This window comes from Podarcis vaucheri (assembly GCF_965113315.1).
Source record: "Podarcis vaucheri genome assembly, chromosome: 6".
Taxonomy (NCBI): domain Eukaryota; kingdom Metazoa; phylum Chordata; class Lepidosauria; order Squamata; family Lacertidae; genus Podarcis; species Podarcis vaucheri.
Genome location: NC_138764.1, coordinates 48,897,273 through 48,920,753, shown reverse-complemented (window position 1 = coordinate 48,920,753; position 23,481 = coordinate 48,897,273). Strand labels below are relative to the sequence as shown.

The following is a 23,481-nucleotide window of genomic DNA, read 5'->3' as shown; positions in this document are numbered from 1 at the left end:
TACCTGGTGCTGAAATTTTTTTGTCACCCCCCCCAAAAGAACTACTTCCAACCTTCACCATCACTTAACTCATTATTTATTTGCTGCAGATACTGATACCTATTTTCAACTTTCCCTCCACCCTTTCAGTTTTGCAATTCCTTTATGAGTTTTTACAATTCCTTGTGGAAATGTTTTATCAAGCACTTTTCTTTTCTCTGATTTTATATCATGCACTTGTACATGCACATACAACTTTCATAGCAGCGTAGAAAGGGGTCACATGAACAGATTTTACATGTCTTGTAGTCCACTTTTATGCATGTCAACTTGAAAATAAATTTCACTTAGATAACGTGGCTTATTTATTTATTTATTTATTGAATTTATATGCCGCCCTATACCCTGATGTCTCAGGGCGGTTCACAGAACAAAATCACTTCTTGGCTTAGTCCCAAGTGTGCATAGGATACCAACTTTAAAATAAATTTTGAAAAGGCACCAGCAGGACACACCGTGGGGTGGGGGGGACACACCGTGGGGTGGGGGGGTGGGGTTGGGAGGTGAAAAACTAGGAGAAGGAGGAAAACCTAGGAGGGCGGGGAGGTGAAAAATTAGGTGAGGAGGAGGTAGGCCTTTCATAGGGTATAAGGCTTACATGCATGCATACCAAAGAAGATTCAGAGCAAGAAGCCAAAGTATGACCATAAGTATTCCCGCAATTTTTTTTATATTTTTATTGTGAGCACATGAGGAACAAGATTTACCACCACAGCAGGTAAGTCTGTGTGTTCCAGTAGTGGCTGGCACCTGTTGGGACTGATAGGGTGGAAGGGAGGGAGCCCAGCAGCGCGCGGCACCAGAGCAAATGACAGGCAGAGCCAACTAATTCTAGTTTTGCCTTCATCCTCTTTCCCTGCTGAGTTTTACAAGAGACTAACAAGAGGAAGCTGGCACAACCAAGGCCACCCCCTGCACTGGATATTTGTAAGAAGGCAGGCAGGTGGGTGCTGTCTGATGTTGGTGGAGCACTGCCCCATTCAACCTGACACACCAACTTCCATTGCCAGTGTGTACTTGGTCTCCAGCAAGCAGAAGACCAGTTGAATGTTCCTCTTCTGCTCCCTCACCCTCCCCACCACTCCATTTTGCCTGAATGGCAGCAGAGATCAATCCGCTGGCAAGAGATGCCCATGTGTTCTATGGCACAAAACCACGTCCTTTTGATCACTAGAAATGTAACCCAAGGTACCACTGTAGAAACAAAGACAAGCGTGCAAGGTGAACAGGCCAATCTACTGGAAATACTGAAGTACCTAAGCCTGCAATTCTTACCTTTGGAAAGGGAGCTGGGCTTCATGGGCTTCTGGTCCCTCCTATCCTATGGTTTTCTGATCTGAGAGTTTAGTCATGTTCTCCTAGAAAAAGCCACTGTCTTGCCCTCGATGATCAGTCTTCAATATACTGTGCCTGATAGTCATTTCCACGATGCACAGATGATACACTTGCATGAGGCATTTTGATGTGTGTGAAAATATAGAGAAAGGCCTCTGACTGATTGCTGGATTTCTGAACTGCTGTGATCTCCCATTGATGTGAACCATTGTGAGATGTTTGCAGCTGTAGATTTCAATCGAGGAATCATGGTATGGTTGTAAAACATTATTTTGGAATGGTCTCTCACAGCAAAACCATCCATTACATCAAACAACCTATTGTATTTAGCATGACTATTATTTTAAACCAAAACAACAAGCGCAATCAGGATGAGCATTGTGGTGGCTGGAGAAGAGGACGTTGCTTCTTTCCCAGCCTGCTGGTATCTCCAGGCAAATATAAGTAGCAGCTGGTAAGGGGCAGCGTTTCATTGCGACTACTTCTGGGAGAAGAAGTGTTAAATGACACCTCCCCATCTACCATGGTCCCAATCCTGACTACCCTTCCCTGTTATATTTATTTTTAAATGACCGATCAGCTGCATTAAATGTAACAAGACAAATGTTACATTTCCATACCTTGTGTTGTAGATAGTGTTTTTAGTGTTTGTACATTTCTCTTATTTTCCCTATTTTGTTTTACAGAGCAAGTTCTTTCCAGACTTGCCCAAAGCCAACATGGTTCAGGAAGCACTCCAGAAAGCAATGAAATTCTTCTCTGGCCTGCAAGCAGAAGATGGCTACTGGGCCATGGAGTGCTCTGGTGTCTTCTCCCTTGTGCCAGGTACAGGAACATCAGCAGATTTACTACTTATATATTAACTGGCTAAGAAGGAACTCCTTGTATATTTTCTATAAAGCTATTTATCTTTTTTTTTACCGGATAGACTAGGCACAAATAGTTGGACATTTGGAGAAACCCCTGAAACTGCTTAAAACTAGTTTTGACTGTAGCAAGCTGTTCATCAAAATAACTACCTTATCTCACTGGTCCATTCAACTGGTAGCAACCCTCTGTGGTTTCCACAGCTCTATGTGGAGATGCCCAGGAACGAACTTGGGATTTTCTGCAACAAAGCAAAAGCTGTCACTCTTTCCAATGAAGGCAGAATAATCTAGAAGAATAGACCTGTGAGTCTTTAGCTATGAAAGGAAAAAAGAGATCTTACCTGTGACCTTACAGCTAAATAGGTTTTCCTCTTCTTGGGTAAGCAGAGATGTTTATCTTATACAAGCCAGTTCAGACTGCCTTAGGTCACATTTTTGGAATATTCTTGAGTCTCAGAATTGCCACTAGTTAATGTTTTATCCTTTAAACAAAACAATTCACCCCTGTTTAGGAAAACTAAGCCTTACTCACAAAGCAGAATATATTTTCAGTACATTCTGAACAGGGGGATAATCCATTGAATTCATTGGGCAGGATATTGTCCATTGTTGGCATCACATAGGGGATGTGTTTTTTTAATTTTTACTCTCAATCTGAATTATCTATTGTTTTTATGGATAATTTTAATATTTCTTGTAAACCACTTAGAAGTTTTACTACATCGAATTGGTAAACAAACAAATAAACAAATATATAAATATATAAATGTGATTGGCATGAAGATTGAGATGAGAGAGAGGCCTTATTAGCACGACTGGAAACAACTCAAGACTTGAAACACAGGCATGTTTTGAAATTCACTCTTCGCTGAATTTTGTACCGTAGTTCTCATGCCAGGTAATGTGTCCAGCTGCATATTCTAGACTAAGGAGTGCATATAAATGCATTTATTCATGAAAATAACATCAAAAATGCATAGTATCAGGAAAATTGCTTTGCAAAAATGTGTATATTAGGATGGTGAATTTTCATGAGGCGTTTTCTTAAAAATCACAAACTGATGTGAAAAGGTGAACTGAGCTTTGAAATGAGGAAGTGAGAGGAGCTGAATTCAGGGTCAGGTTTGTCCTGTGGCATCTCCTGATAGGACTGGGTAAGACCTCTCTGAATCCCCAGATGGACCAACAGTTTGAAGGTGCTTCACAGAGAAGCCTGGCACCTGCAGTTCAGTGGTTCACCACACAGGGGAAGTGCATATACCTCCAGGCAATCTCTGTTAGCAGCATCTCACATTGAAAATTGCAGGTACAAATTATGCACCTTCAAGTAAAGTGACAGAAGCGATGATCTTTTGCCTAAACTTGCTGGATGATGAAATATTGTTATCCTTGACCTTTTTCTTCTGTTTCAAGGTGATAAGAAAACCCAATAGTGATACAAAAGCACAATATAATTTTTCATATCCAAACAGGTGATTTAGTGGCAAAGCTGAGATAGTCAAATATTATAAATTGTTCTTTTTCTTTTTTTAATCAAACAGGTCTTTTGATGGCATGCTATATTGCCAGGATATCATTGCCACAAGAGGTCAAGAGAGAATTCCTGCGCTTTGTTGTTTAGTCGTTTAGTCGTGTCCGACTCTTCGTGACCCCATGGACCAGAGCACGCCAGGCACTTCTGTCTTCGACTACCTCCCGCAGTTTGATCAAACTCATGCTGGTAGCTCCAAGAACACTATCCAACCATCTTGTCCTCTGTTGTGCCCTTCTCCTTGTGCCCTCCATCTTTCCCAACATCAGGGTCTTTTCCAGGGAGTCTTCTCTTCTCATGAGGTGGCCAAAGTATTGGCGCCTCAGCTTCACAATCTGTCCTTCCAGTGAGCACTCAGGGCTGATTTCCTTCAGAATGGATAGGTTTGATCTTCTTGCATTCCATGGGACTCTCAAGAGTCTCCTCCAGCACCATAATTCAAAAGCATCAATTCTTCGCCGATCAGCCTTCTTTATGGTCCAGCTCTCACTTCCATACCTCACTACTGGCAAAACCATAGCTTTAACTATACGGACCTATGTCGGCAAGGTGATGTCTCTGCTTTTTAAGATGTTATCTAGGTTTGTCTTTGCTTTTCTCCCAAGAAGCAGGCGTCTTTTAATTTAGTCTAATTAATTCCTGTGCTATATCCTCTCAAAACAGCTTCAAGATGGTGGCTGGGGCCTGTAAGTAGTCCAAGGAGCTTCTCTAGACTGGCCTGGGGAGAGATGCTCTAATTCTGCATATCTTTGTCTTGGGCTGGTCCATGATGCAATTCCCCCATGAAGGCTTCTTTAAATCACTTCTGCATTCTGCTGTCTTTTGACTGTGAGCCTTTCATTTGCAATACTCACCATGTGGACTGGGCAGCAGGGTAGATGACCAGAATGCAAGCTGGGCTCAGCCTGTAAAGCTGTGGCAGAGAAAAATAAAATTGTGGCATGAGGGGTGGAGATAGGCAGCAATAATGAAGACATGATATCGGACTTCACTATTGCCTTTGAAAACCACCATCTGTAGGAAGTACTAAAATTGATAAATCGTCTGGTGAATAATAATAATAATAATAATAATAATAATTTATTATTTATACCCCGCCCATCTGGCTGGGCCTCCCCAGCCACTCTGGGCGGCTTCCATAAAAACCAAAAATACAATAAAATATCACACGTTAAAAACTTCCCTGAACAGGGCTGCCTTAAGATGTCTCCTGAATGTCAGGTAGTTGTTTATCGCCTTGACATCTGCTGGAAGGGTGTTCCACAGGGCGGGCGCCACTACCGAGAAGGCCCTCTGCCTGGTTCCCTGTAGCTTTGCTTCTCGCAATGAGGGAACCGCCAGAAGGCCCTCGGCGCTGGACCTCAGCGTCCGGGCAGAATGATGGGGGTGGAGACGCTCCTTCAGGTATACTGAAGCCAGGCTGGCATCATCCAAATGTATCCTGTCAAACCAATAGCAAACCACAAAATGGTTCGCAGTTTGCATTAAGGTAATATATCAGAAGAATGGAAACTAAACAATTCAAAGAGATTTCTCGACATCTGGAGCCACTGGTCTATTTTCTAATGGCTCTTTGATCTCTCTTTATGGTAGCCATCTTACAGAACAGTCAACAGTATTTGGCACAACCTTCAGCTATATAGCTATGCAAATCCTTGGACTTGGGCCTGACCATCCAGATGTAGTGCGGGCTCAGATAAATCTCCACAAGAAAGGTAAGGCAGAAATCTCCGGCAGGGCTTGGTCAATCCATATGCTGGAGAGCAGGGCCCGAAAAAGCTGGGGGGTTCTGATGTTGTACAGTTATTCGGGAACACCTCTCTGTTCTTCCTTCTTTCCTTCCTTTGTGGGCCCTTTTTGAAATCTCCATAGAAACAATACACTGAGCATAGTTGAAGGCTGTGCAACTGCTACTAGATTTGCCCTCCAATGTGTGGGGTTTGGCCAGGCAACGAGGGTGTGACAGGGCAGAGCTGTAAAAATGTGGTTACAAAGCACGGATCCACATGGATCCTCAGGATTTTTGCATTGGGTCACCCCAAACTCACCATCAAATCACATGTCTGTGGCCACAGCATGAACCACAAAAATCATACATCCACTGTTTCGTTCAGAATATTTTTTTTCTTGTTTTCCTCCTCTAAAAACTAGGTGTGTCTTATGGTCAGGTCTGTCTTGTGGAGCGAAAAATACGGTATATCTCTTTTTCATTAAGTGAAAAATATGGGGTGATGGTGGTGATTTTCTTTTAAATGGAAGAACACACCCTCAGGTTGCTACAATTAAGTTGAATGAATGTATATATCCAAAATCAGGTTATAAGGATATAAGTATCAATATATGGCCACATTAAGTTTTATTATATTTTATGGCTGGTGGTTAACTACTTATATGAAGAAGTGACTGGTGAAATGTGAGGGCTAATGATATACTAATGATACCTCTTTGATATGTGCAAACACGCTCCAAAAGGAACAGGACGAAGAGGCACATTTACTTAATTTCCTGGCAGGTATTCACACCACTTCAAATCCTTTATTGGAAAATGGAAATTTGACAGAAATCTAAGAAAAGCTTTGTTCGCTGAGTGGTTCTTGGCCATGACCCTCCCCCAGCGCAACACAAAATATAGCTTAAATTTGTGTGCTTGAGGAGGAATGACAGAGGGTATGCAACATTCAAGAGATATGGATTCAGTGGCGAAGGCTGCACATGCTAGGCAATAATTTGGGAGGACAGGATACTCCCCACCCTGAATGAAGCCCAGCACAGGAGAAGCTCTTGGAATGACTTTCAAAGATCAGCAGTTAGGCTAGTCCCTGTCTGGAGAAAAGACATCACATACAAGGAAAGGAAGAGAGGATGATATTTATTTTATTATGCATTCACATATAGCTTGTTTGCATCTGTTGCACTGACTATCACTATGCTTTGGGGCCCATTTAGGTGCTATCTGTGATCTTTAAAGCTTTACATGATCTGGGATCCATATAACTAAAGGACTGGCAGTCCTTTTATATGGCTGTGTACCAAAGTAAAAAATCTTCCTCTTTCAGTAGCTCCATTTGATACTTTCAGTTGGCTTGCTGCTTGTCTCTCTGTTGTCAACAACTTTCTGGTTCTAAACCTTTTCCCACTGAAGTCTGTAACACCGTTGTTCTCCATGCTGGCGATTCTTCTCCAAAGCTTGCTTCACTGTTACTTGCACAATACAGTATACATTTTTCAAAACCTGATCAGCCATATATTTCAGGTTTGTTTTTTCGTTATCTGATCAGGCATAATAGCACTGAGATTTTTTTCTTCAAATTGAGGAAGCCTGGTAGCTGTAGGATAGAGTTGGTTTTGGTAATATGGGGAAGTTTTACTAGTTCCTTCTGTTTCTTTCTTCCTTAAGCACTGGGTGGTTTCCCCAGGGCAACAACATGGGGGTGGGGGAAGGTCGTGGATGGTAGCAAAATTGACCTTCCTTCACTGAGTGGGCATTCTCAGGCTATCCTAGGGTAAGTGTGGCAAATTCAGTTATGTGTAGTCATTAGGGCTATTGTTTTTGTTCCAATGTGCTTCATTTTACATCAAGGGTTGACAACATTTTGGGGCTTGTAATCACTTTTGAATTTTGAAAGCTTGTCATGGGTACCACTCTCCCTGATTGCTTCTCCCTTCACCAGTCATTCCCCTTCCCAAAGACAAGGCTCAGGTTAATTTGCTGCTGGTTAACCTTTGGGTACTTAAACAATCAATGGCTTTTAAACTGTGGTGTGTGTTGGGGTATTGTTTTTGTTTGCTACTACGTTGTGTGTGTGTGTGTGTGTGTGTGTATCTATCTATCTATATGATATGTTATATATGAGTATAGCAAGATAGCTTGAAATAATGTCTGTGTCATAATGTAATTACTGACATACTGTAATAAATAGCCCCTGAAGATTTGGAGTATGAACCAATGAGCAATAGGCATGTATATTCCTAATAAATCCTGCCTTATATAACATAGTATGAAATCACTATGTCCCAAGTGAATGGCCAATAGCTTTGGATAAATGAGGAACAACAACAAAACTCCTGGCTTTCCAAATTCTTCACAGAACTGTTCTGGTCTTTGGACGCAATTCTTGTTTTCCTTGTTTTTAGACTAAAGGCTGTGTGACATGCATGAGCAAAAAGGGGTAGGAGTGTGACAATTGAATTCATCTGGGATTTGGGTATAAAGGCTAAGTCTACTATAAAGATTTGAAGAGGTAGGATTGTGCATTGGAGCATAGTGATTAAAGTTATATGAAGGCATTCACCTTTCTTGAAAGACGATGGAAGAGTGCGCCATTGGGGGTAAAGTCAAACTGTTGGAGAGGTATAGTGCCTGCCATGGCTGTAGAGACCAATATGGGAGAGATATGTTTTATTGCAGAAAAGATATCTGGCTTCGCTGGTGCAGATGCAACATGGTGTTTTGTCTATCTGCACTCTTCAGTTTATCTGAACAGTAGTACATCAGGGTAGAGCCAATTCAGAGAAAGTTTTCTTATTAGTAGGAACACAGTGTTGGGTCTCAACATGGGAGAGCCATATTCAAGTGCAGATTCACCCAAAGTTGCATGGATGACTTTGGCTAGACAGTGCCTCTCAGTTAAATCCACACCACCAGGTTATGGTGAGGACAAATGAGATAGGAATTTGGATTCCCTTTGTAGCTCTCTGTCTTTTCCACCTCGGCTACATGCGCACCACACATTCAGAACATCCTTCCCAAAGAATCCTAGAAACACTTAACAAACAACATCTCCCAAGATCCTTTGGGAGAGGGAAATGTGCTTTAAATGTTCAACTGAGGATTATTCCACAGCCAACTCTACATGGAAGAATAGGGCTGCCTCCACATCATAAGGAACATGCAGCCCCATTCTTCCATGAAGAGTTGGCTCTGTGGAAGAATCCTCAAGTGAACAATTACAACAGAATGGCATGTGAAGAAAATGGGGAAATTAAGAAATCAATAAATTGAAACAGCAGATTCACATGAGTGACTATAGTCAAACATTTAGCCAGCTGTAGAAGCATATAATCGCTTTGTGGAAGCAATCTAGCAATACACCCATCTTTGGCATCTCTTTGACTTCTGTTTTGGCCCTGATACGCTCAGAACAACACAGTATAAAAAACTCTTTTATGAATTCCCTGTGCTACAGTGGTTACAATGAAATAAAAGCCAAAGCCAAGCCTAGATTATTTAGTCAGTATAGCGTATACAGAAACGAAAAGGACTACACCTAAATCAGTGATTATTTACATCAGAATTGAATGTGTGCAGCGGAAATAGTGATTCAGAAATCTGAAATCAAATATTTCAAAGCAAGAGATAATTCCTAGTAGGTTTTCCTTATGTTCATGGATGCACAGTGCAGGATCTCAGCATAGACGGTGATGTTCAAATGGTGACTCAACCCTGTAGATCTTTGACTAAGATTAATTCCTCAAAAGAGTAATGTTTAGACTGTATTGACAGCTCAGGGGCAATGGAATTTCTGAGAGTGATTGATCCTGGGAATACAACACATTGCAAACCAACCGGCTCGGCTTTACCCCTGAATTAAAGCATTCTGGCATGAAGGAGATAAAACCGGTTCTATCAACCTAATACATTCATCTTTCAATCATCTCTTAATCTGAGACTGTAAAACTTTGGGTGGATTCTTTAGTGAGCTGATATTTATAAATGCTTTGGTGGTTGATGCAACTGCGGACATCAAAAAAAGCTCTTAACAGCAAAGCACTGTGGCAGTGGAGCAAAGGATAAAGTTATCTGTTCTTCTTATTTGCCCCTGGGCCAGATTTTCTAGATTTTTATTTTACCTTTGCACTCTCAACCAGGTTTTCCTAGATCTCAGATGCTTGGCAGCTTGCAGAAAGCATCATCACTGAAAAAGAGGCACTTTCACAATTTCTACATATGATATAATTTGATTCCTTCCCATATGTGGATGTTGTCTTCATTTTTTGGAAATCTTCATGTTATGCTGTATTAGCATCCATAGGGCATTAGGGTAGAAGGATCAGATAGCATAGCTAAGAGTCTGGCTTTGAGGAAATTTCAGCACACATCCTTTGGGGAAGTTACTTTACTCATGATAGATTTTTATCTCCAGAAAACGTCAGTGCAATGCATGAAGGATAGCCCTGTAATACATTGACCTTTGTTATTGTGGGTGTGTCTTTCACTGATTATATTAACACTCCTGATCCCACCCTGTAAAATTATTCTTGCTATGATTGGTTAGGTTAGTCTTTATATAACCTTCAAGTATTTTACTGGATGTGAGCCTGAATGTTTTAGGAATTGTGGACCTTCAGAGGCAGGAACTCCAGCCCAGAGTCCAAGAGTTCAGTGTCCTATTCAGTGTCCTGCGTGCCTGTCTGGCAACATCTAAAATATAACCAGAACAATCTGAGGCAGTTTCATCAACCCAAGAAGATGTCTGATGGGACGTAAGTACATTGTGTGCAATCTATATGCTTTGAATTAGGATGATGGTTAAATAAAATAACAAAGTGTGCCAGTTGCTTGACTTAATTCATATTGATTAAGCAAGCTTTATTACAGGAGAAGTTCACAGAAATAAGATGGGAAGGGCAATTAACCTGATGTATTAAGGAATAAAAAGGCAGCATTTTGGCTTTTCTTCATTCAGAAATACTGTGGAAAATAGAACAGAAGTTTTGTATTGTGATTAGGAACAGAAATGAAAATTGGTGTAAAGAAGTTTCATTGGTTATAATAACTTTGAAGAAAAAGATTTGCAGTTGAGAAATGACATGAAACTAGATGTGTTGATGATGTTAAACTTAGCAAACCCAATTTGATAAATGATGGGAATAACTAGAAGATGGGCAAAATATCTGGCTGCATATAAATTAATTACTAAAGCAGAGTGCAGCACAGTACATACATATTAACTCTCTTTGGAACTGAATCAGTGGTCCTTATTATTTGTCAATTATTGATGTCTAAAACAGTTCAATTAGTGGAGGCCTATAATAGGCCAATTACGAGAAAATCACCCCCAAATTTTAAACATGGAATAGTCTACTAGGACAATCCTATGCATGCTTACTCAGAAGTAAGTACCACTGTTTCACTGGGGCTTTTCTCCAGGAAAGGTATGCAAGAGATTCCACCAAAGAGATAATGTGAAAGACAGACACGTGAAAATTCATCATTTCCAAGTTAGAAGAGATATTGTAAAATAACTAAGAGAAGATGGGGGGGGGCAGTTTTAGGAGCAGACTTGGGGAAATGAACATATTTGGACAGATTGGGAATTAAAGCTGTGGTCCTATGCCAAATTATCTGAGAATAAGTCCTGTTGATCAGTCTTGGACTTCCATACTTAAGAACCCTAAAATGAGCTCTGTCATTGGAATGAAGCAGGATATAAAAGAAACTCATAAGCCATCCCTGTCAACCGCTTTCTGCTCTGAACAACTGGGACAAAAATATGGTTGTAGAGAATAGGAAGTGTTTCCATAATGAGCTAGTTAGAAAAAGCAAAAGATCTATGGGTGGTATATGAATACGCCATACTCAGAGTAGATTCACTGAAACCAGTGGACAAATTAGTCATGAATAGACCCACTGAAATGAATAGACAAGTCTGTCCCTCACTTCTGGCTGGAAGGACCACAGAAAGGGGTTCAGAATAACTTCCTGTGGTAGAATAACTGAAAATCTGCCTGCATGTTTCAAACTCTCCCCCCCCCCGGTGTTCTTTGGTAGATGTCTGCGCAGAAGAAAAGGTGCACATGAAATAGAACCCAAAACTGACCTTACACGCTGGCGATTCAGCTCCGTGGAAGGGCGGCATAGATGGTACTACGTGGCAGACAGTGAAGAATGTGTCCGTGAACAGAATGCACTCGAGGCTTACACTTTAGGGCTGGACATTGTAAGTGGCTTAATGATAACAGATGGTACAACACGGAAAGGCTACAAAAGGAGCCCAGGGCATGAGGACTGCTGGCTTGGCCCTGCCTAGCAGCAGTTTCCCAAGGGCTGGGTCATTTTTCTTTTGGCTTCTCATCTTCTGACACCTCAGTTAGGAGCACAGGAAGCTTGGTTATTGCAATCATAGAACTGTGGAAGGGATCATGAGGGTCATCTCCCCCAACCGCCTGCCACTTGGTGCTCTACAACTGCAACTTGATAATGTCAGGGTTGAATATGAAACCCTACTTGAAAAAAGACAAGCCTGCAAGATGAATATGACAATCTACAGGAAATACATAACTTAGTTATCACTTTCTACAAAGTAGCTGCTCTGTGCTTGATACCTAGAAAGCTGAGTGAGTTCATCTGCAAGCCAGAGTCAGTGTAGGGTTCTTACTTGTGGAGAGGGAATTGGGCTACATGATCTTCTGGTCCCTTATATTCTATGGTTCTCTGATCTAAGAGCTCAGAGATGTTCTCTAGAAAGCCACTTTCTTGCTCTCAATGATTATTCTCCAGTATACTGATAATCATTTCCATGATGCACATATGATGCATTTGCATGAGGGACTTTGTGTGTGTGAAAATACTGAGGCACATGCACCCTCTATGCAGTTTGTTTAGAGAAAGACTCCTGGATTTCTGAACAGCTGTGATCTCCCACTGATGTGAAGCATTGTGAGATGTTTGCAGATGTTGATTTCACTTGCGGAATTGCGGTGTGGTTGTAAAACTTTATTTTGGAATGGTCTCTCAGGAGCCAACCATAAATTACATTAAACAACTTTTTGTATTTAACATGACTGTTGTTCAACTACATGAGGACCCAGTCGGGATGGGGATTGTGTTGGGTGGGAAGGAAGGAGTTTTGCCTTTCCCCGCCTGCTGGTGTCTCCAGGCACATACAAATAGCAGCTGGCGAGGGGCGGGGGGATTTCATTGAGACTACTGCTAAGAGGGGAAGTATTAAATGACACTTCCCCATCTGCCATGGTCCCTATCCTGACCACCTTTCTCTGCTATATTTATTTTTAAATGACCCAACAGTTGCATTATATGTAGCAGGACATTTAACACTATGCATACTTTGTACTGTAGCCAGCCTTTTTAATTTCTGTACATTTCTCTTATTTCCCCCATTTTGTTTTACAGAGTAAGTTCTTTCCAGACTTGCCCAAAGCCCATACGGCCCAGGAAGCAGTCCAGAAAGCGATTAAATTCTTCTCTGGCCTGCAAGTGGAAGATGGCCATTGGGCCATGGAGTGCTCTGGTGTCGTTGCTCTTGGACCAGGTATAGGAACGCTAACAGACTTACCACAAATACATTAACGGGCCTCCCTGTATATTTTCTATAAATCTATTTCTTTTTTTACCAGATAGGCTAGGCACAAATAGGTGGACATTTTGAGAAACCTCTGAAACTGCTTAAATCATTTGTCTTTCTTTTGCCTGTACAAAGCTGTTCATCATAATAACATAGGAAGCTGCCTTATCCCACTGGCACATCTATCTCAACACTGAACTGGTAGCAACCCTCTGTGATTTCCCCAGGTCTATGCCCAGGATCCAACTTGGGATTTTCTGCAACAAAGCAAAAGCTATCACTCTTTCCAATGAAGTCAGAATAATCTAGAATAATGGACCTGTAAGCCTTTAGTATGAAAGGAACAAAGAGCTCTCACCTTTCAGAAACAGCATGAGAACTGAAACACAGGCATCCACTGACATTTGCTATTCACTGAATTTTGTAGTGCAGGTCTCCAGTCACATAATGTGCAGAATGGCATATACTAGAGTAACAACAACAGCAGAAACAACAATAATAGCTTTGCAAAAATGTGTATATTGGGATGGTGAATTTTCATGAGAACTAAAATAAAAATAAAAATCACAAACCGATGCGAAAAAGTGAACCAAACTTTGAAATGAAGTGAGTGAAGCTGAATTCAGTTCAGTCCCGCATGCAGAAGGTCCTAGGCTTGTCCTCTGGCATCACCTGATAGGATTGGGTAAGACCCCAGCAGTTTGAAGAAAATTCACTGAGAATCCTGCTGCCTGTTGTTCAATGGTAAGCAGCATCCAACATTGAATAGTCCAGAATGAAATCATGCACCTTCTAGTAAGGGGGCAGAAGTGATGATCTTTTGCCTAAACTTGCTAGATAATTAAATATTGTTATGTTTGACCTTTTTCTTCTGTTTCAATATAGGAAAAAACCACACACTACCTATCAGGGGTACAAAAGCACAAATTACATTTTGATATCCAATCAGGTGGTATCCAAACAAATCAAACCAAAATTGAGATAGTCAAGTATTATACATTGTTATCTTTTTTGAAAAATCAAACAGGTTTTTTGATGTCATGCTATGCTGCCAAGATCTCACTGCCAGAAGAGGCCGAGAGAGAGCTCCTGCGCTACATCCTCTCAAAACAGCTTCCAGATGGGGGCTGGAGTTTGTGAGTAGTCCAAGGAGGGTGTGATGTTCTAATTCTGCATATCTTTGTCTTGGGCTGGTCCATGATGCAATTCCCCCATGAAGGCTTCTTTAAATCACTTCTGCATTCTGCTGTCTTTTGACTGTGAGCAATACTCACCATGTGGACTGGGCAGCAGGGCAGATGACTAGAATGCCAGCTGGCCTTAGCATGTACTGAAGCTGCCCAGCTGTGGCAGAGAAAAATAGAATTGTGGCATGAGGGGTGGAGAGAGGCAACAATAATGAAGACATGATTGTGACATTAACATATGAGAGAGTGCTGGAGGTGAAATAGTTAAACAGGTTACCCAATCAGGACCCAGGGGGGTGGAGTCATAGGGACTATAAAACCAGCTCTGGGAGGGGCGAAGGAGGAAGTTTGTTGGGAGTTGGGTGGTTGGTTGGAGTGGGAGTGAATTGGGCTAGAGTTTGTGGGTAGGTTGAGTTAGTGTAACGAAATAAGCTGAGTCAGGAATACTTAGGGGCTAGGAAGACAAGTAAATATCTGAGAGGTGGTTTAGTGAGTGAGAGCATGTAGTGGAAGTTATAGGTCTGGATAGGCACCCCATGTTTGTAATTGACTGATACCGTTTATTAAACCACACGCTTGTTAAACTGCAATAAATAAACAAAAGTTTATGTTCCAATTTAACCCTGACTGGACTCAGGGTTGTACGAGGTAGAGCCTGGGTGGTGGCAGCGGGAAATATAGTGGTGGCACAGGGATCAAGAGATGGTGAAACGTCCGGGGACCCTGTGTGATCACCACAATGATATCCGACATCACTCTTTTCTTTAAAAAGCACCATCTCTAGGAAGTATTACAATTGATAATGGTCTGGTGAGGCCAGGTTGCCTCCATCCAAATGTATCCTGTCAAACCAATAGCAAACCACAAAATGGTTCGGGGTTTGACTCAGCTTTGAATCTGAATTCAGATCTGAATTCAGAATCTACATTCTCATTGACCAAGATCAGCTTTATTTATCTGGAATGGAATTTCAACTGGTATTCTGGCTGTATGAGTTGCTCTCATGCCCATGCTGTCTCCTGAAAAGAAACATTTCAAAGCACTACATGTCCTTCATTAAGGCATTACTTTTTTTAAAAAAAGGAAATAGAAAACAAAAGTAGGTATTCTGTGGTATCCCGGCTAATGGCTAGCTAACTGGGTATTCTTGGAGTACAGTGGTACCTCGGGTTAAGGACTTAATTCATTCTGGAGGTCCGTTCTTAACCTGAAACTGTTCTTAACCTGAAGCACCACTTTAGCTAATGGGGCTTCCCACTGCTGCCACGCCACCGGAGCACAATTTCTGTTCTTATCCTGAAGCAAAGTTCTTAACCTGAAGCACTATTTCTGGGATAGCGGAGTCTGTAACCTGAAGCGTATGTAACCTGAAGTGTATGTAACCCAAGGTACCACTGTATTCTGACAAGTTCTCAGAGAAGTTTTTGAATTTAAGTTAATGCACCAGAAGAATGGAAACTAAACAATTCAAACAGCTTCTTAGACATGCAAACACTCTGGTGTACTTTCTAATGGCTCTTTGATCTCTCTTTATGGTAGCCATCTTACAGAACAGTCAACAGTATTTGGCACAACCTTTAGCTACATAGCTATGCGAATCCTTGGACTTGGGCCCGACCATCCAGATGTAGTGCGGGCTCGGATAAATCTCCACAAGAAAGGTAAGGCAGAAATCTCTGGCAGGGCTGAATCAATCCATTTTGCTTGAGCGTAGTACCCAGGCAAAACTTGGGGGTCCTGGTGTTGTACAGTTATTTGGGAGCACCTCTCTATTCTGTCTCTTTTCCTTCCTTCCTTCCTTCCTTCCTTCCTTCCTTCCTTCCTTCCTTCCTTGGTCCTTTTAGACATCTCCATAGACTGGCACATTGACACCATTTCTATGATCAAACAGAAGATGCTGGTCATATCTTCCCTCCTGTTTTTTTCCTCCTCCAAAATTTATATTGGGAACTCTTGGGAGGGTCTGGACACGGGCCCTTTGTGCCACTCCGTAAAGCACAAATGCAGTGATAAAATATTATTTAATAAATACAAAGAATGAGGTGAGTTGTAGCCTTTTTATTGCAGTAGCATTCATACATAGGGTTTAATGGCACAGTGGGAGGTACAGTGGTACCTCTGGTTAAGTACTTAATTCATTTGGGAGGTCTGTACTTAACCTGAAACTGTTCTTAACCTGAAGCACCACTTTAGCCAATGGGGCCTCCTGCTGCCACTGCGCCGCCGGAGCACGATTTCTGTTCTCATCCTGAAGCAAAGTTCTTAACCTGAAGCACTATTTCTGGGTTAGCGGAGTGTGTAACCTGAAGCGTATGTAACCTGAAGCGTATATAACCTGAGGTACCACTGTATACAGTGGTATACAATATACACTGGATACAGTCTGAGAAACAGATGCATATGGTTCCAGGATGATCAGGGCATTCACTCTGTCCAATATAGAAATGAAGAGGGGACCCTTTGGCTCAAACCTGTTCAGAAACTCTACACTCTACACTGAATGTAGCTGACAGCTGTGCAGCTGCTGCTAGATTTGCCCTCCAATGTGTGGAGTGTGGCCAAGCCAGGCAATGAGGGTATGACAGGGCAGTTAACATATATAAATATATTAAATTCAGTTGTTGTTACAGGCATCTAAACAAGGTGGAAAACACAGCTTATTTTCACTTCAATTTCTTCAGCTAATTGCCTAGGTGTTACAGCTTAGGACTTACGTAATACTTTGGTTCTGAAACAGGGTGGTAATATCTATATATCTATATCTATATCTATATCTATATCTATATCTATATCTATATCTATATCTATATCTATATCTATATCTATCTATCTATCTATCTATCTATATATATATATATATATATATAATTTTAATAATTTGTTGCTTACATTTTACATTCATATCAACACAACAAAACACTACCTTTTGGAGGTTCTCAACCCCCAGACTTGCCCCCATCCTCCTCCCCGGTTTCCCATCATTACCACTTACCGTATTTTTTGCACCATAACACTCACTTTTTTCCTCCTAGAAAGTAAGGGGAAATGTCTGTGTGTGTTATGGAGGAAATGCCTACGGGTGGCATGCCTACGGATTTTCCTCCCCTAAAAACTACGTGCGTGTTATGGTCGGGTGCGTGTTATAGAGCGAAAAATACGGTATCTTTTCTGCATCTTTATATATTTCTCTAATTTATTCATTTCCCTTATTACAAAATTTACCCTAATTATCTCACCAGTGCTATTCCAAGCCTGCTAAAGTTTTTATGTGTTTACAATGCTCCTTCAGATATTCTACAAAATTAGTCCATCTTTAAAAAAATATTTTGTCCTCTTGGTGTCTGATCTTCCCAGTCAATTTCGCCACTTCGGCATAGTCCATTAATTTCGTTATCCATTCTTCTTTTGATGAGGTTCTTTCTTCCTTCCATCCCTGGGCATATAATATTCTCACTGCTGTTGTCGCATGCATAAATAAGACCTTTTTCTCCTTTGGGATTTCTTCTCCTATTATACCTAATAGAAAAGACTCTAGTTTTTAAATAAAAGTTATTTTAAACATTTTCTTTAATTCATTATATATAATTTCCCAATATGCTTTTGCTAATTTGCAGGTGCACCACATATGGAAAAATGTGCCTTCTTTATCTTTACATTTCCAACATGTACTTGACATTTACTCGACATATCATTCCACATTTTTACATAATTATCTTGAAATAAGTTTATATTTTTTTGATGTTAACCGACCCCTAAATATTTTACTTTTTTATCTTTAATTCTGTTATTTGTTCAAGTTCATTTTTATTTTGTTCTGTCATATTTTTAACCAGCATTTTTGATTTTCCTTTATTTAACTTAAAACCTGCCACTTGGCCAAATTCATTCAATTTCTCTAATGCTTTTGGTACCAATTCCAAAGGATTTTCTACCGTTATTACTAAATCATCTGCAAATGCCTTAAGTTTGTATGACCTAGTTCCAATTGCGATGACTTTGATTTCTTCATCTGTTCTTATCTTTCTCAACAAAGTCTCTAACACCAGAATAAACAACAGGGGTGACAATGGACACCCCTGTCTTGTTCCCTTTGTTATATTACATTTTTCAGTAACTGTATTGTTTACTATTAATTTAGCCTGTTGCTCAGAATAAATTGCCTCAATACCGTTAGCAAAGACCTGTCCAAAATTCATTATTTCAATTACTTTTTTCATATATGTCCATGATATATTATCAAAAGCTTTCTCTGCATCAATAAAAATCAAAGCTGCTTGCTTATCAGTTCTAACTTCTAGATATTCAATCACATCAATAATGTTCTGTAAATTATCTTTCATATATCCACCTGGTAAAAAACCGGCCTGATCTCCATGAATTCATGGGTGTAATTCAGGGTGGTACTTTCTGTCAGTTTCCCAACCTTCTATAAATCTTACTTATGAGGCTCCTCTAGTATAACAGACCAGAGGATCAGCTCACCCGTCCGACTGGTTTGGGATTCTTCTCTTTCAAGAAGATCTCTCCCCTTCTTACTGAATTGAGAATCCAAATAATATGTCCTCTCACATGTGCTGTTCCCAATTCAGCTTCCCAGTTTTCTCTTGTCTATATACTCTTAAAATACACTAATCACTGTCTCTCAAACTAAGTTCAGAGACTTTTTTTCTGATTACAGAGTGGATTTAACACACAGCTCAGGAGCTATACAACTATTCAGCTGAATGCCAGAACGCCAATTCCTTAGCTGCTTTTTTCTCGTGCCTACGCCAAGTGCTGTCACCACCTCCCTCTGGCTACCTGTAACCACAACCAATCAAAAGGAGGCTGCGGCACAGCACTCTAGTGGAATTCTGAGGCACTGCATCACTAAACTCTAAACAAGTTGAGCTTTCAATCTCACAAGGCTATAAACATATCTCGGTTTTCACTGAAGGTTTCTTTGACTTTGCCCCTTCAGTCTATGGAAACGAAAAACTTGTTAATTCTCTTTCCAGGTGGTGCTCTTGGAATCCCTCATCTGGGCAAAGTTTGGCTGGCTACTATGAATTTGTACAGCTGGGAGGGAATGAATACACTGTTTCCTGAGCTATGGTATGTGTCCTAAAGTTTACTCATTCCCAACCCACCCTGCCGATCATGAATTGCCAAAGAAAGGTCTCTGCTGCAACAGTATTACACAGTAGGCGGATCCTTCACTAAATAGCAATGACTTGGAAATGGAGACATCCATATTAATCTTCACTACTTCATGTCTGTTTGTGACAGAACCTGTTCCTCACAGGATTTCATGTAGAGGTTACTCAGATGAAGAACATCTGCACATGAGTCAGAGTGAGGTATGGCTGGTTGCCATACCTCTGCCTGATTGGTGAGCAGACACATGTCATGGGTGTGGCATATTCTGCATGTTAAGGAGCAAAAACTGCAAGCCGCAAATGGAGCTCAAACTGCAGCCCATAGGCCTGGGAAATGATTTTAATGATTTTAGGACTGCTTTAAGCAGTGCTTTCCCCCCTAAAAAATTGTTTAGGGGTACTCTCATTTTCTGACTCATATTAAAATACTTCCCCTCAATGAGGCCAAACTTAGATTCACAAAATGTTTAGGGGTATGTGCACCCCTGCATCCCCCAGAAAAGAAGCACTGGTTTTAAGAAAGAAGTAACCAGAAGCTTGCAGAAGATACTAGGTTTCAGGAACTACGTGTGTAAAGAAATGCTGAGACCATTTGGTCTCTGTGACCAGTGAATTCTTGTCTATCATGTTTTTGTTTTTGTTTTTTTGGTAATAGGGTATAACAGGGTTTCAATCTGTATATATAAGAGACTATGGACTCAGCTATACAGCTGCAAATAAAACGTTTTAAGTGTGTTTTAAGTGCAATATACAATGTGACACAAGATGGCGATGGTGAGCCATATGGAAAATTCAAGGTATTTTTTATAGCATTTTCAGAACATTTTTTATATGTGTGTAGATTCTACCTATATAACAGTTTGCCCATGTGCAACCATCTGACTTTTTGATGTGCTTGGGATTACAAAACACAGCTACAAAGATGTTTGGTGCACATCATGGCAATGTGCACTGGTGCCCTCCAAACTTCATTTCCAAGCTCAGAGCGCAGGCACTCTCAGAGGTCCAAAGAGGCCTGGGCCGCTTCCAGTTTTTGAGATCCCTAGCTATAATAAAAATGAAGATAAAAACGACAATACTGGAAAGCAAAATAAGGCACAAAAATATAGTGGATTGTTTTGTTTGTTATTATGTTATGCATTTTTGTCTTTTTATACCGCAAACTGCCCTGTGATCCTTGGATGAAGGGCAATATAACCTGCTTTTCTATCTTTCTGAAATAGGCTGTTTCCTACATGGCTGCCGGGACATCCCTCAACATACTGGTGTCACGCTCGCCATATCACCCTCGCGATGAGCTACTGCTACGCCACTCGCCTGACTATAGAAGAAGATGAATTGATCCAGAGTCTAAGACAGGCAAGGCAACATTCTCCAAACATCCCACCATCCTTGGTCAAAGTGGGACCCTCGTACTCCCTTGGATCTGCACTTGGGGGATTGCTTGCTTGTATCTGACAGGGAGAAGGCTGAGCTGGGTGTCCTTTTTCCATTTAAGGCAGAAGCCGAGCTCAGAGCATCGTTATTTCAAAATGCCATGAGAATATTTATGTTGGAGACAGGCGGGGGCATGTAAACATGCCACTTGGCCATCCCTATTTCATAGGGGAGGGCAACTTTGGGAGGGTGGAATATGGAGTGGAGATGGTACCCAGGGCATCACCCTGCCAAATCATGTAAGTCTCTCTCCTACCATGTTTTTGTTTTAATTTATTTTAATGGCTCTGTGCTTCGTGCTCCACAGAGAATTGCTTCAGACCTTTGCCTCTTCTCCTAAAAACTGACAGACAACGCCCATGTTGCCTTCTCTATCACAGAACCGTAATACCAGACTCCCCCTTTTTGATGCATCTTTTTCTTTCTTTCTCCCTTTCTTTTTGGGTGGTAAAAGGTGTTTTCTCCTCCCCTCTTCAGAACTACTGAAAAACAAATTAATGAAGAACTGTTGAACCATTAATCTATGGAGTACCCTCCTCTAATATTTAATTCATTAATTCATTAATATATTATTTATTATAACATACCTCTTTTCATATAAGTATCAAAATGGTGATGAGGAGGACCATGAAAGCTGATGCCATAACACAGGGAGGGGTGGGCTCCCTTCCTAGCACAAAGCATTGCGTTATGTGGGTACAGAGCAGATTTTGCCACACTAACATGAATTTTCTGGGATTTTTTAAAGCTCTGAAATGACAGTTGTCAAGTACACTAATATCCTGCTTCTTCTTTACTATGAAAGTCATTTCACTTCATGGTTTCCTTCTAGGAGATTTATGTGGAGGACTTCTCCACCATTGATTGGCCAGCCCAGAGGAACAATATTTACGAAGCCGATTTGCAAGCTGCACACAGCTGGATGCTGGATGCTGCTTTTGGTGAGTGATTTTGGAATTGGCAAGTCTTTTTCCAGGAGTTCAGGTCTTCAGCGTAGGTTTTCTAGGGTTTACTTGGCACAGAGAAAGAGAGGAAGAGACTTCTGTTGGTCTGAGGAATAAGACGTGCATGTCCTTGGCCCAGACATATATCCATGGAAACATACAGCACCTTCCAGGTTTCATATTATCACAGCTTGTTAGCTGAAAGCAAACAGTCAGCTCTGAGAACAAACACAATACAAACCTTTGTAGCAAATACAAGAAAGAGCCTTGCTTTGTGAGCAAGAGGCCTGAACCATGCTGTGGACATATGCCGTGGCATTATGGGTTTTGTTGTCTTGGAACCATTCGTGGTGATCATCACTGTGGTTTTGCCTGTCAGACTACAGGGTAGTTTGGGACAAATGATCGTAGAAAAGTTTTTGAGAAGGGGATCTGCAAAATGTTCGTGGAAGTGTGGGTTACCACAGATGGAAGGCATGGCATTTGGGGTTTTCCTCTGTGTTAAGAAATTGATTGTTTTGTTTTTAATATTTAACTTTTGAAAGCTAAATTGTGTTTGTCCTAAATTGTGTTTGCTAAATTGTAATTGCATGGAAAATTGCAGCCCAAAACACACGAGGAAGATAGAACCACCTTAACATGATTGTGATGTTCATAGTGTCCCTCTTATTCCTTCTGCAGCTACCTTAAATTTGTATGAGAGATACCATTTCACCAGTTTCAGAAAGCAAGCCATCGTAGAAATGTATGAGCAAATCAAGGCTGATGACATATTCTCAAATGCCACCAATTCTAGTCCGGTAGGTCCTTTGTGAATGTCTTTCAGAAATAATTGTATCGGGACCAAATTGATGACAGCATATACTCATTCTCCTGAGGAAGATTTCCCTCAGAAACCAGTATACTTCCAAAGGTAGAGCTATGCTTGTGGAAATCTTGTTCTGCCCACTTGAAGGAGTTTCTGTGTTTGGCTGGTGACATGCAGAGACATAGCCATGTGGCAGATGAGTGTGCTAAGCATGGAGGTATAGTGGAGGAGAATTTCTAACTGGAATGATATTCTCTTTTGTCCTGTAGATTTGTAAAGCGTTTCATGTGCTAATAAGACGGCATGTTGATGGAGTCGATTCTCCAGCTTTTCAAGAACATATCTCCAGGATCTATGACTACCTTTGGTAAGGCTGGCATATTTATTCCTCCCATCTTTGTAGTGTCCTGAACATGGTCTTGCATAAGTGTGGTTTTGCAGACCTTGATCTTTCCTCAAAAAAGGATCAATCAGACTAGAAAATGTAAAGCACATTCACATCGTACTTCAGAATGGTGTGTATACCTGCGACATCCGTCATATGTGCACAGATGAGCACAGATGCTCAGATGGCAGTTTCATCACTAGGAGTTCCAGGGGGTTGCAGGGGGAGGGGCAGAAAGGGCATACACACTCTATAAAGATATCTCTGCCCCCTATCTGATTTGAACAACCCTGTGCAAATGTGGCTTGCAGTGCAGTGGGATAAAATGACCTTGCTGCGTTTTAAGCCAGTGATGTGAACATATCCTTATTTGCAGTATAGGCAGATCTCATGCACACCCATGCCTCACTCATGGTGTTGTATGGAAGAGATATCAGGATGATTTGGGTCTCCTATTATGCAATGCAGATAGGTAACTACATGGTCTTGTGTCTGCTATAATC

The 23,481-nt window shown here is 41.0% G+C and overlaps 1 protein-coding gene across 1 annotated transcript; it reads left to right on the top strand.

The window, feature by feature from the left end:
- Window positions 1–1,589: 1,589 nt before the first annotated feature.
- LOC309534722 (lanosterol synthase-like) lies at window positions 1,590–22,964 on the top strand (the record flags this gene model as incomplete). Its single annotated transcript, XM_082227032.1, has 15 exons — window positions 1,590–1,625; window positions 2,061–2,199; window positions 3,550–3,656; window positions 4,438–4,460; window positions 5,368–5,489; window positions 7,172–7,277; window positions 11,546–11,714; window positions 12,908–13,046; window positions 14,107–14,215; window positions 15,806–15,927; window positions 19,264–19,360; window positions 20,628–20,763; window positions 21,674–21,782; window positions 22,467–22,585; window positions 22,863–22,964. 15 exons carry the CDS (start codon window positions 1,590–1,592, stop codon window positions 22,962–22,964), a joined length of 1,635 nt encoding a protein of 544 aa, XP_082083158.1.
- Window positions 22,965–23,481: the final 517 nt, after the last annotated feature.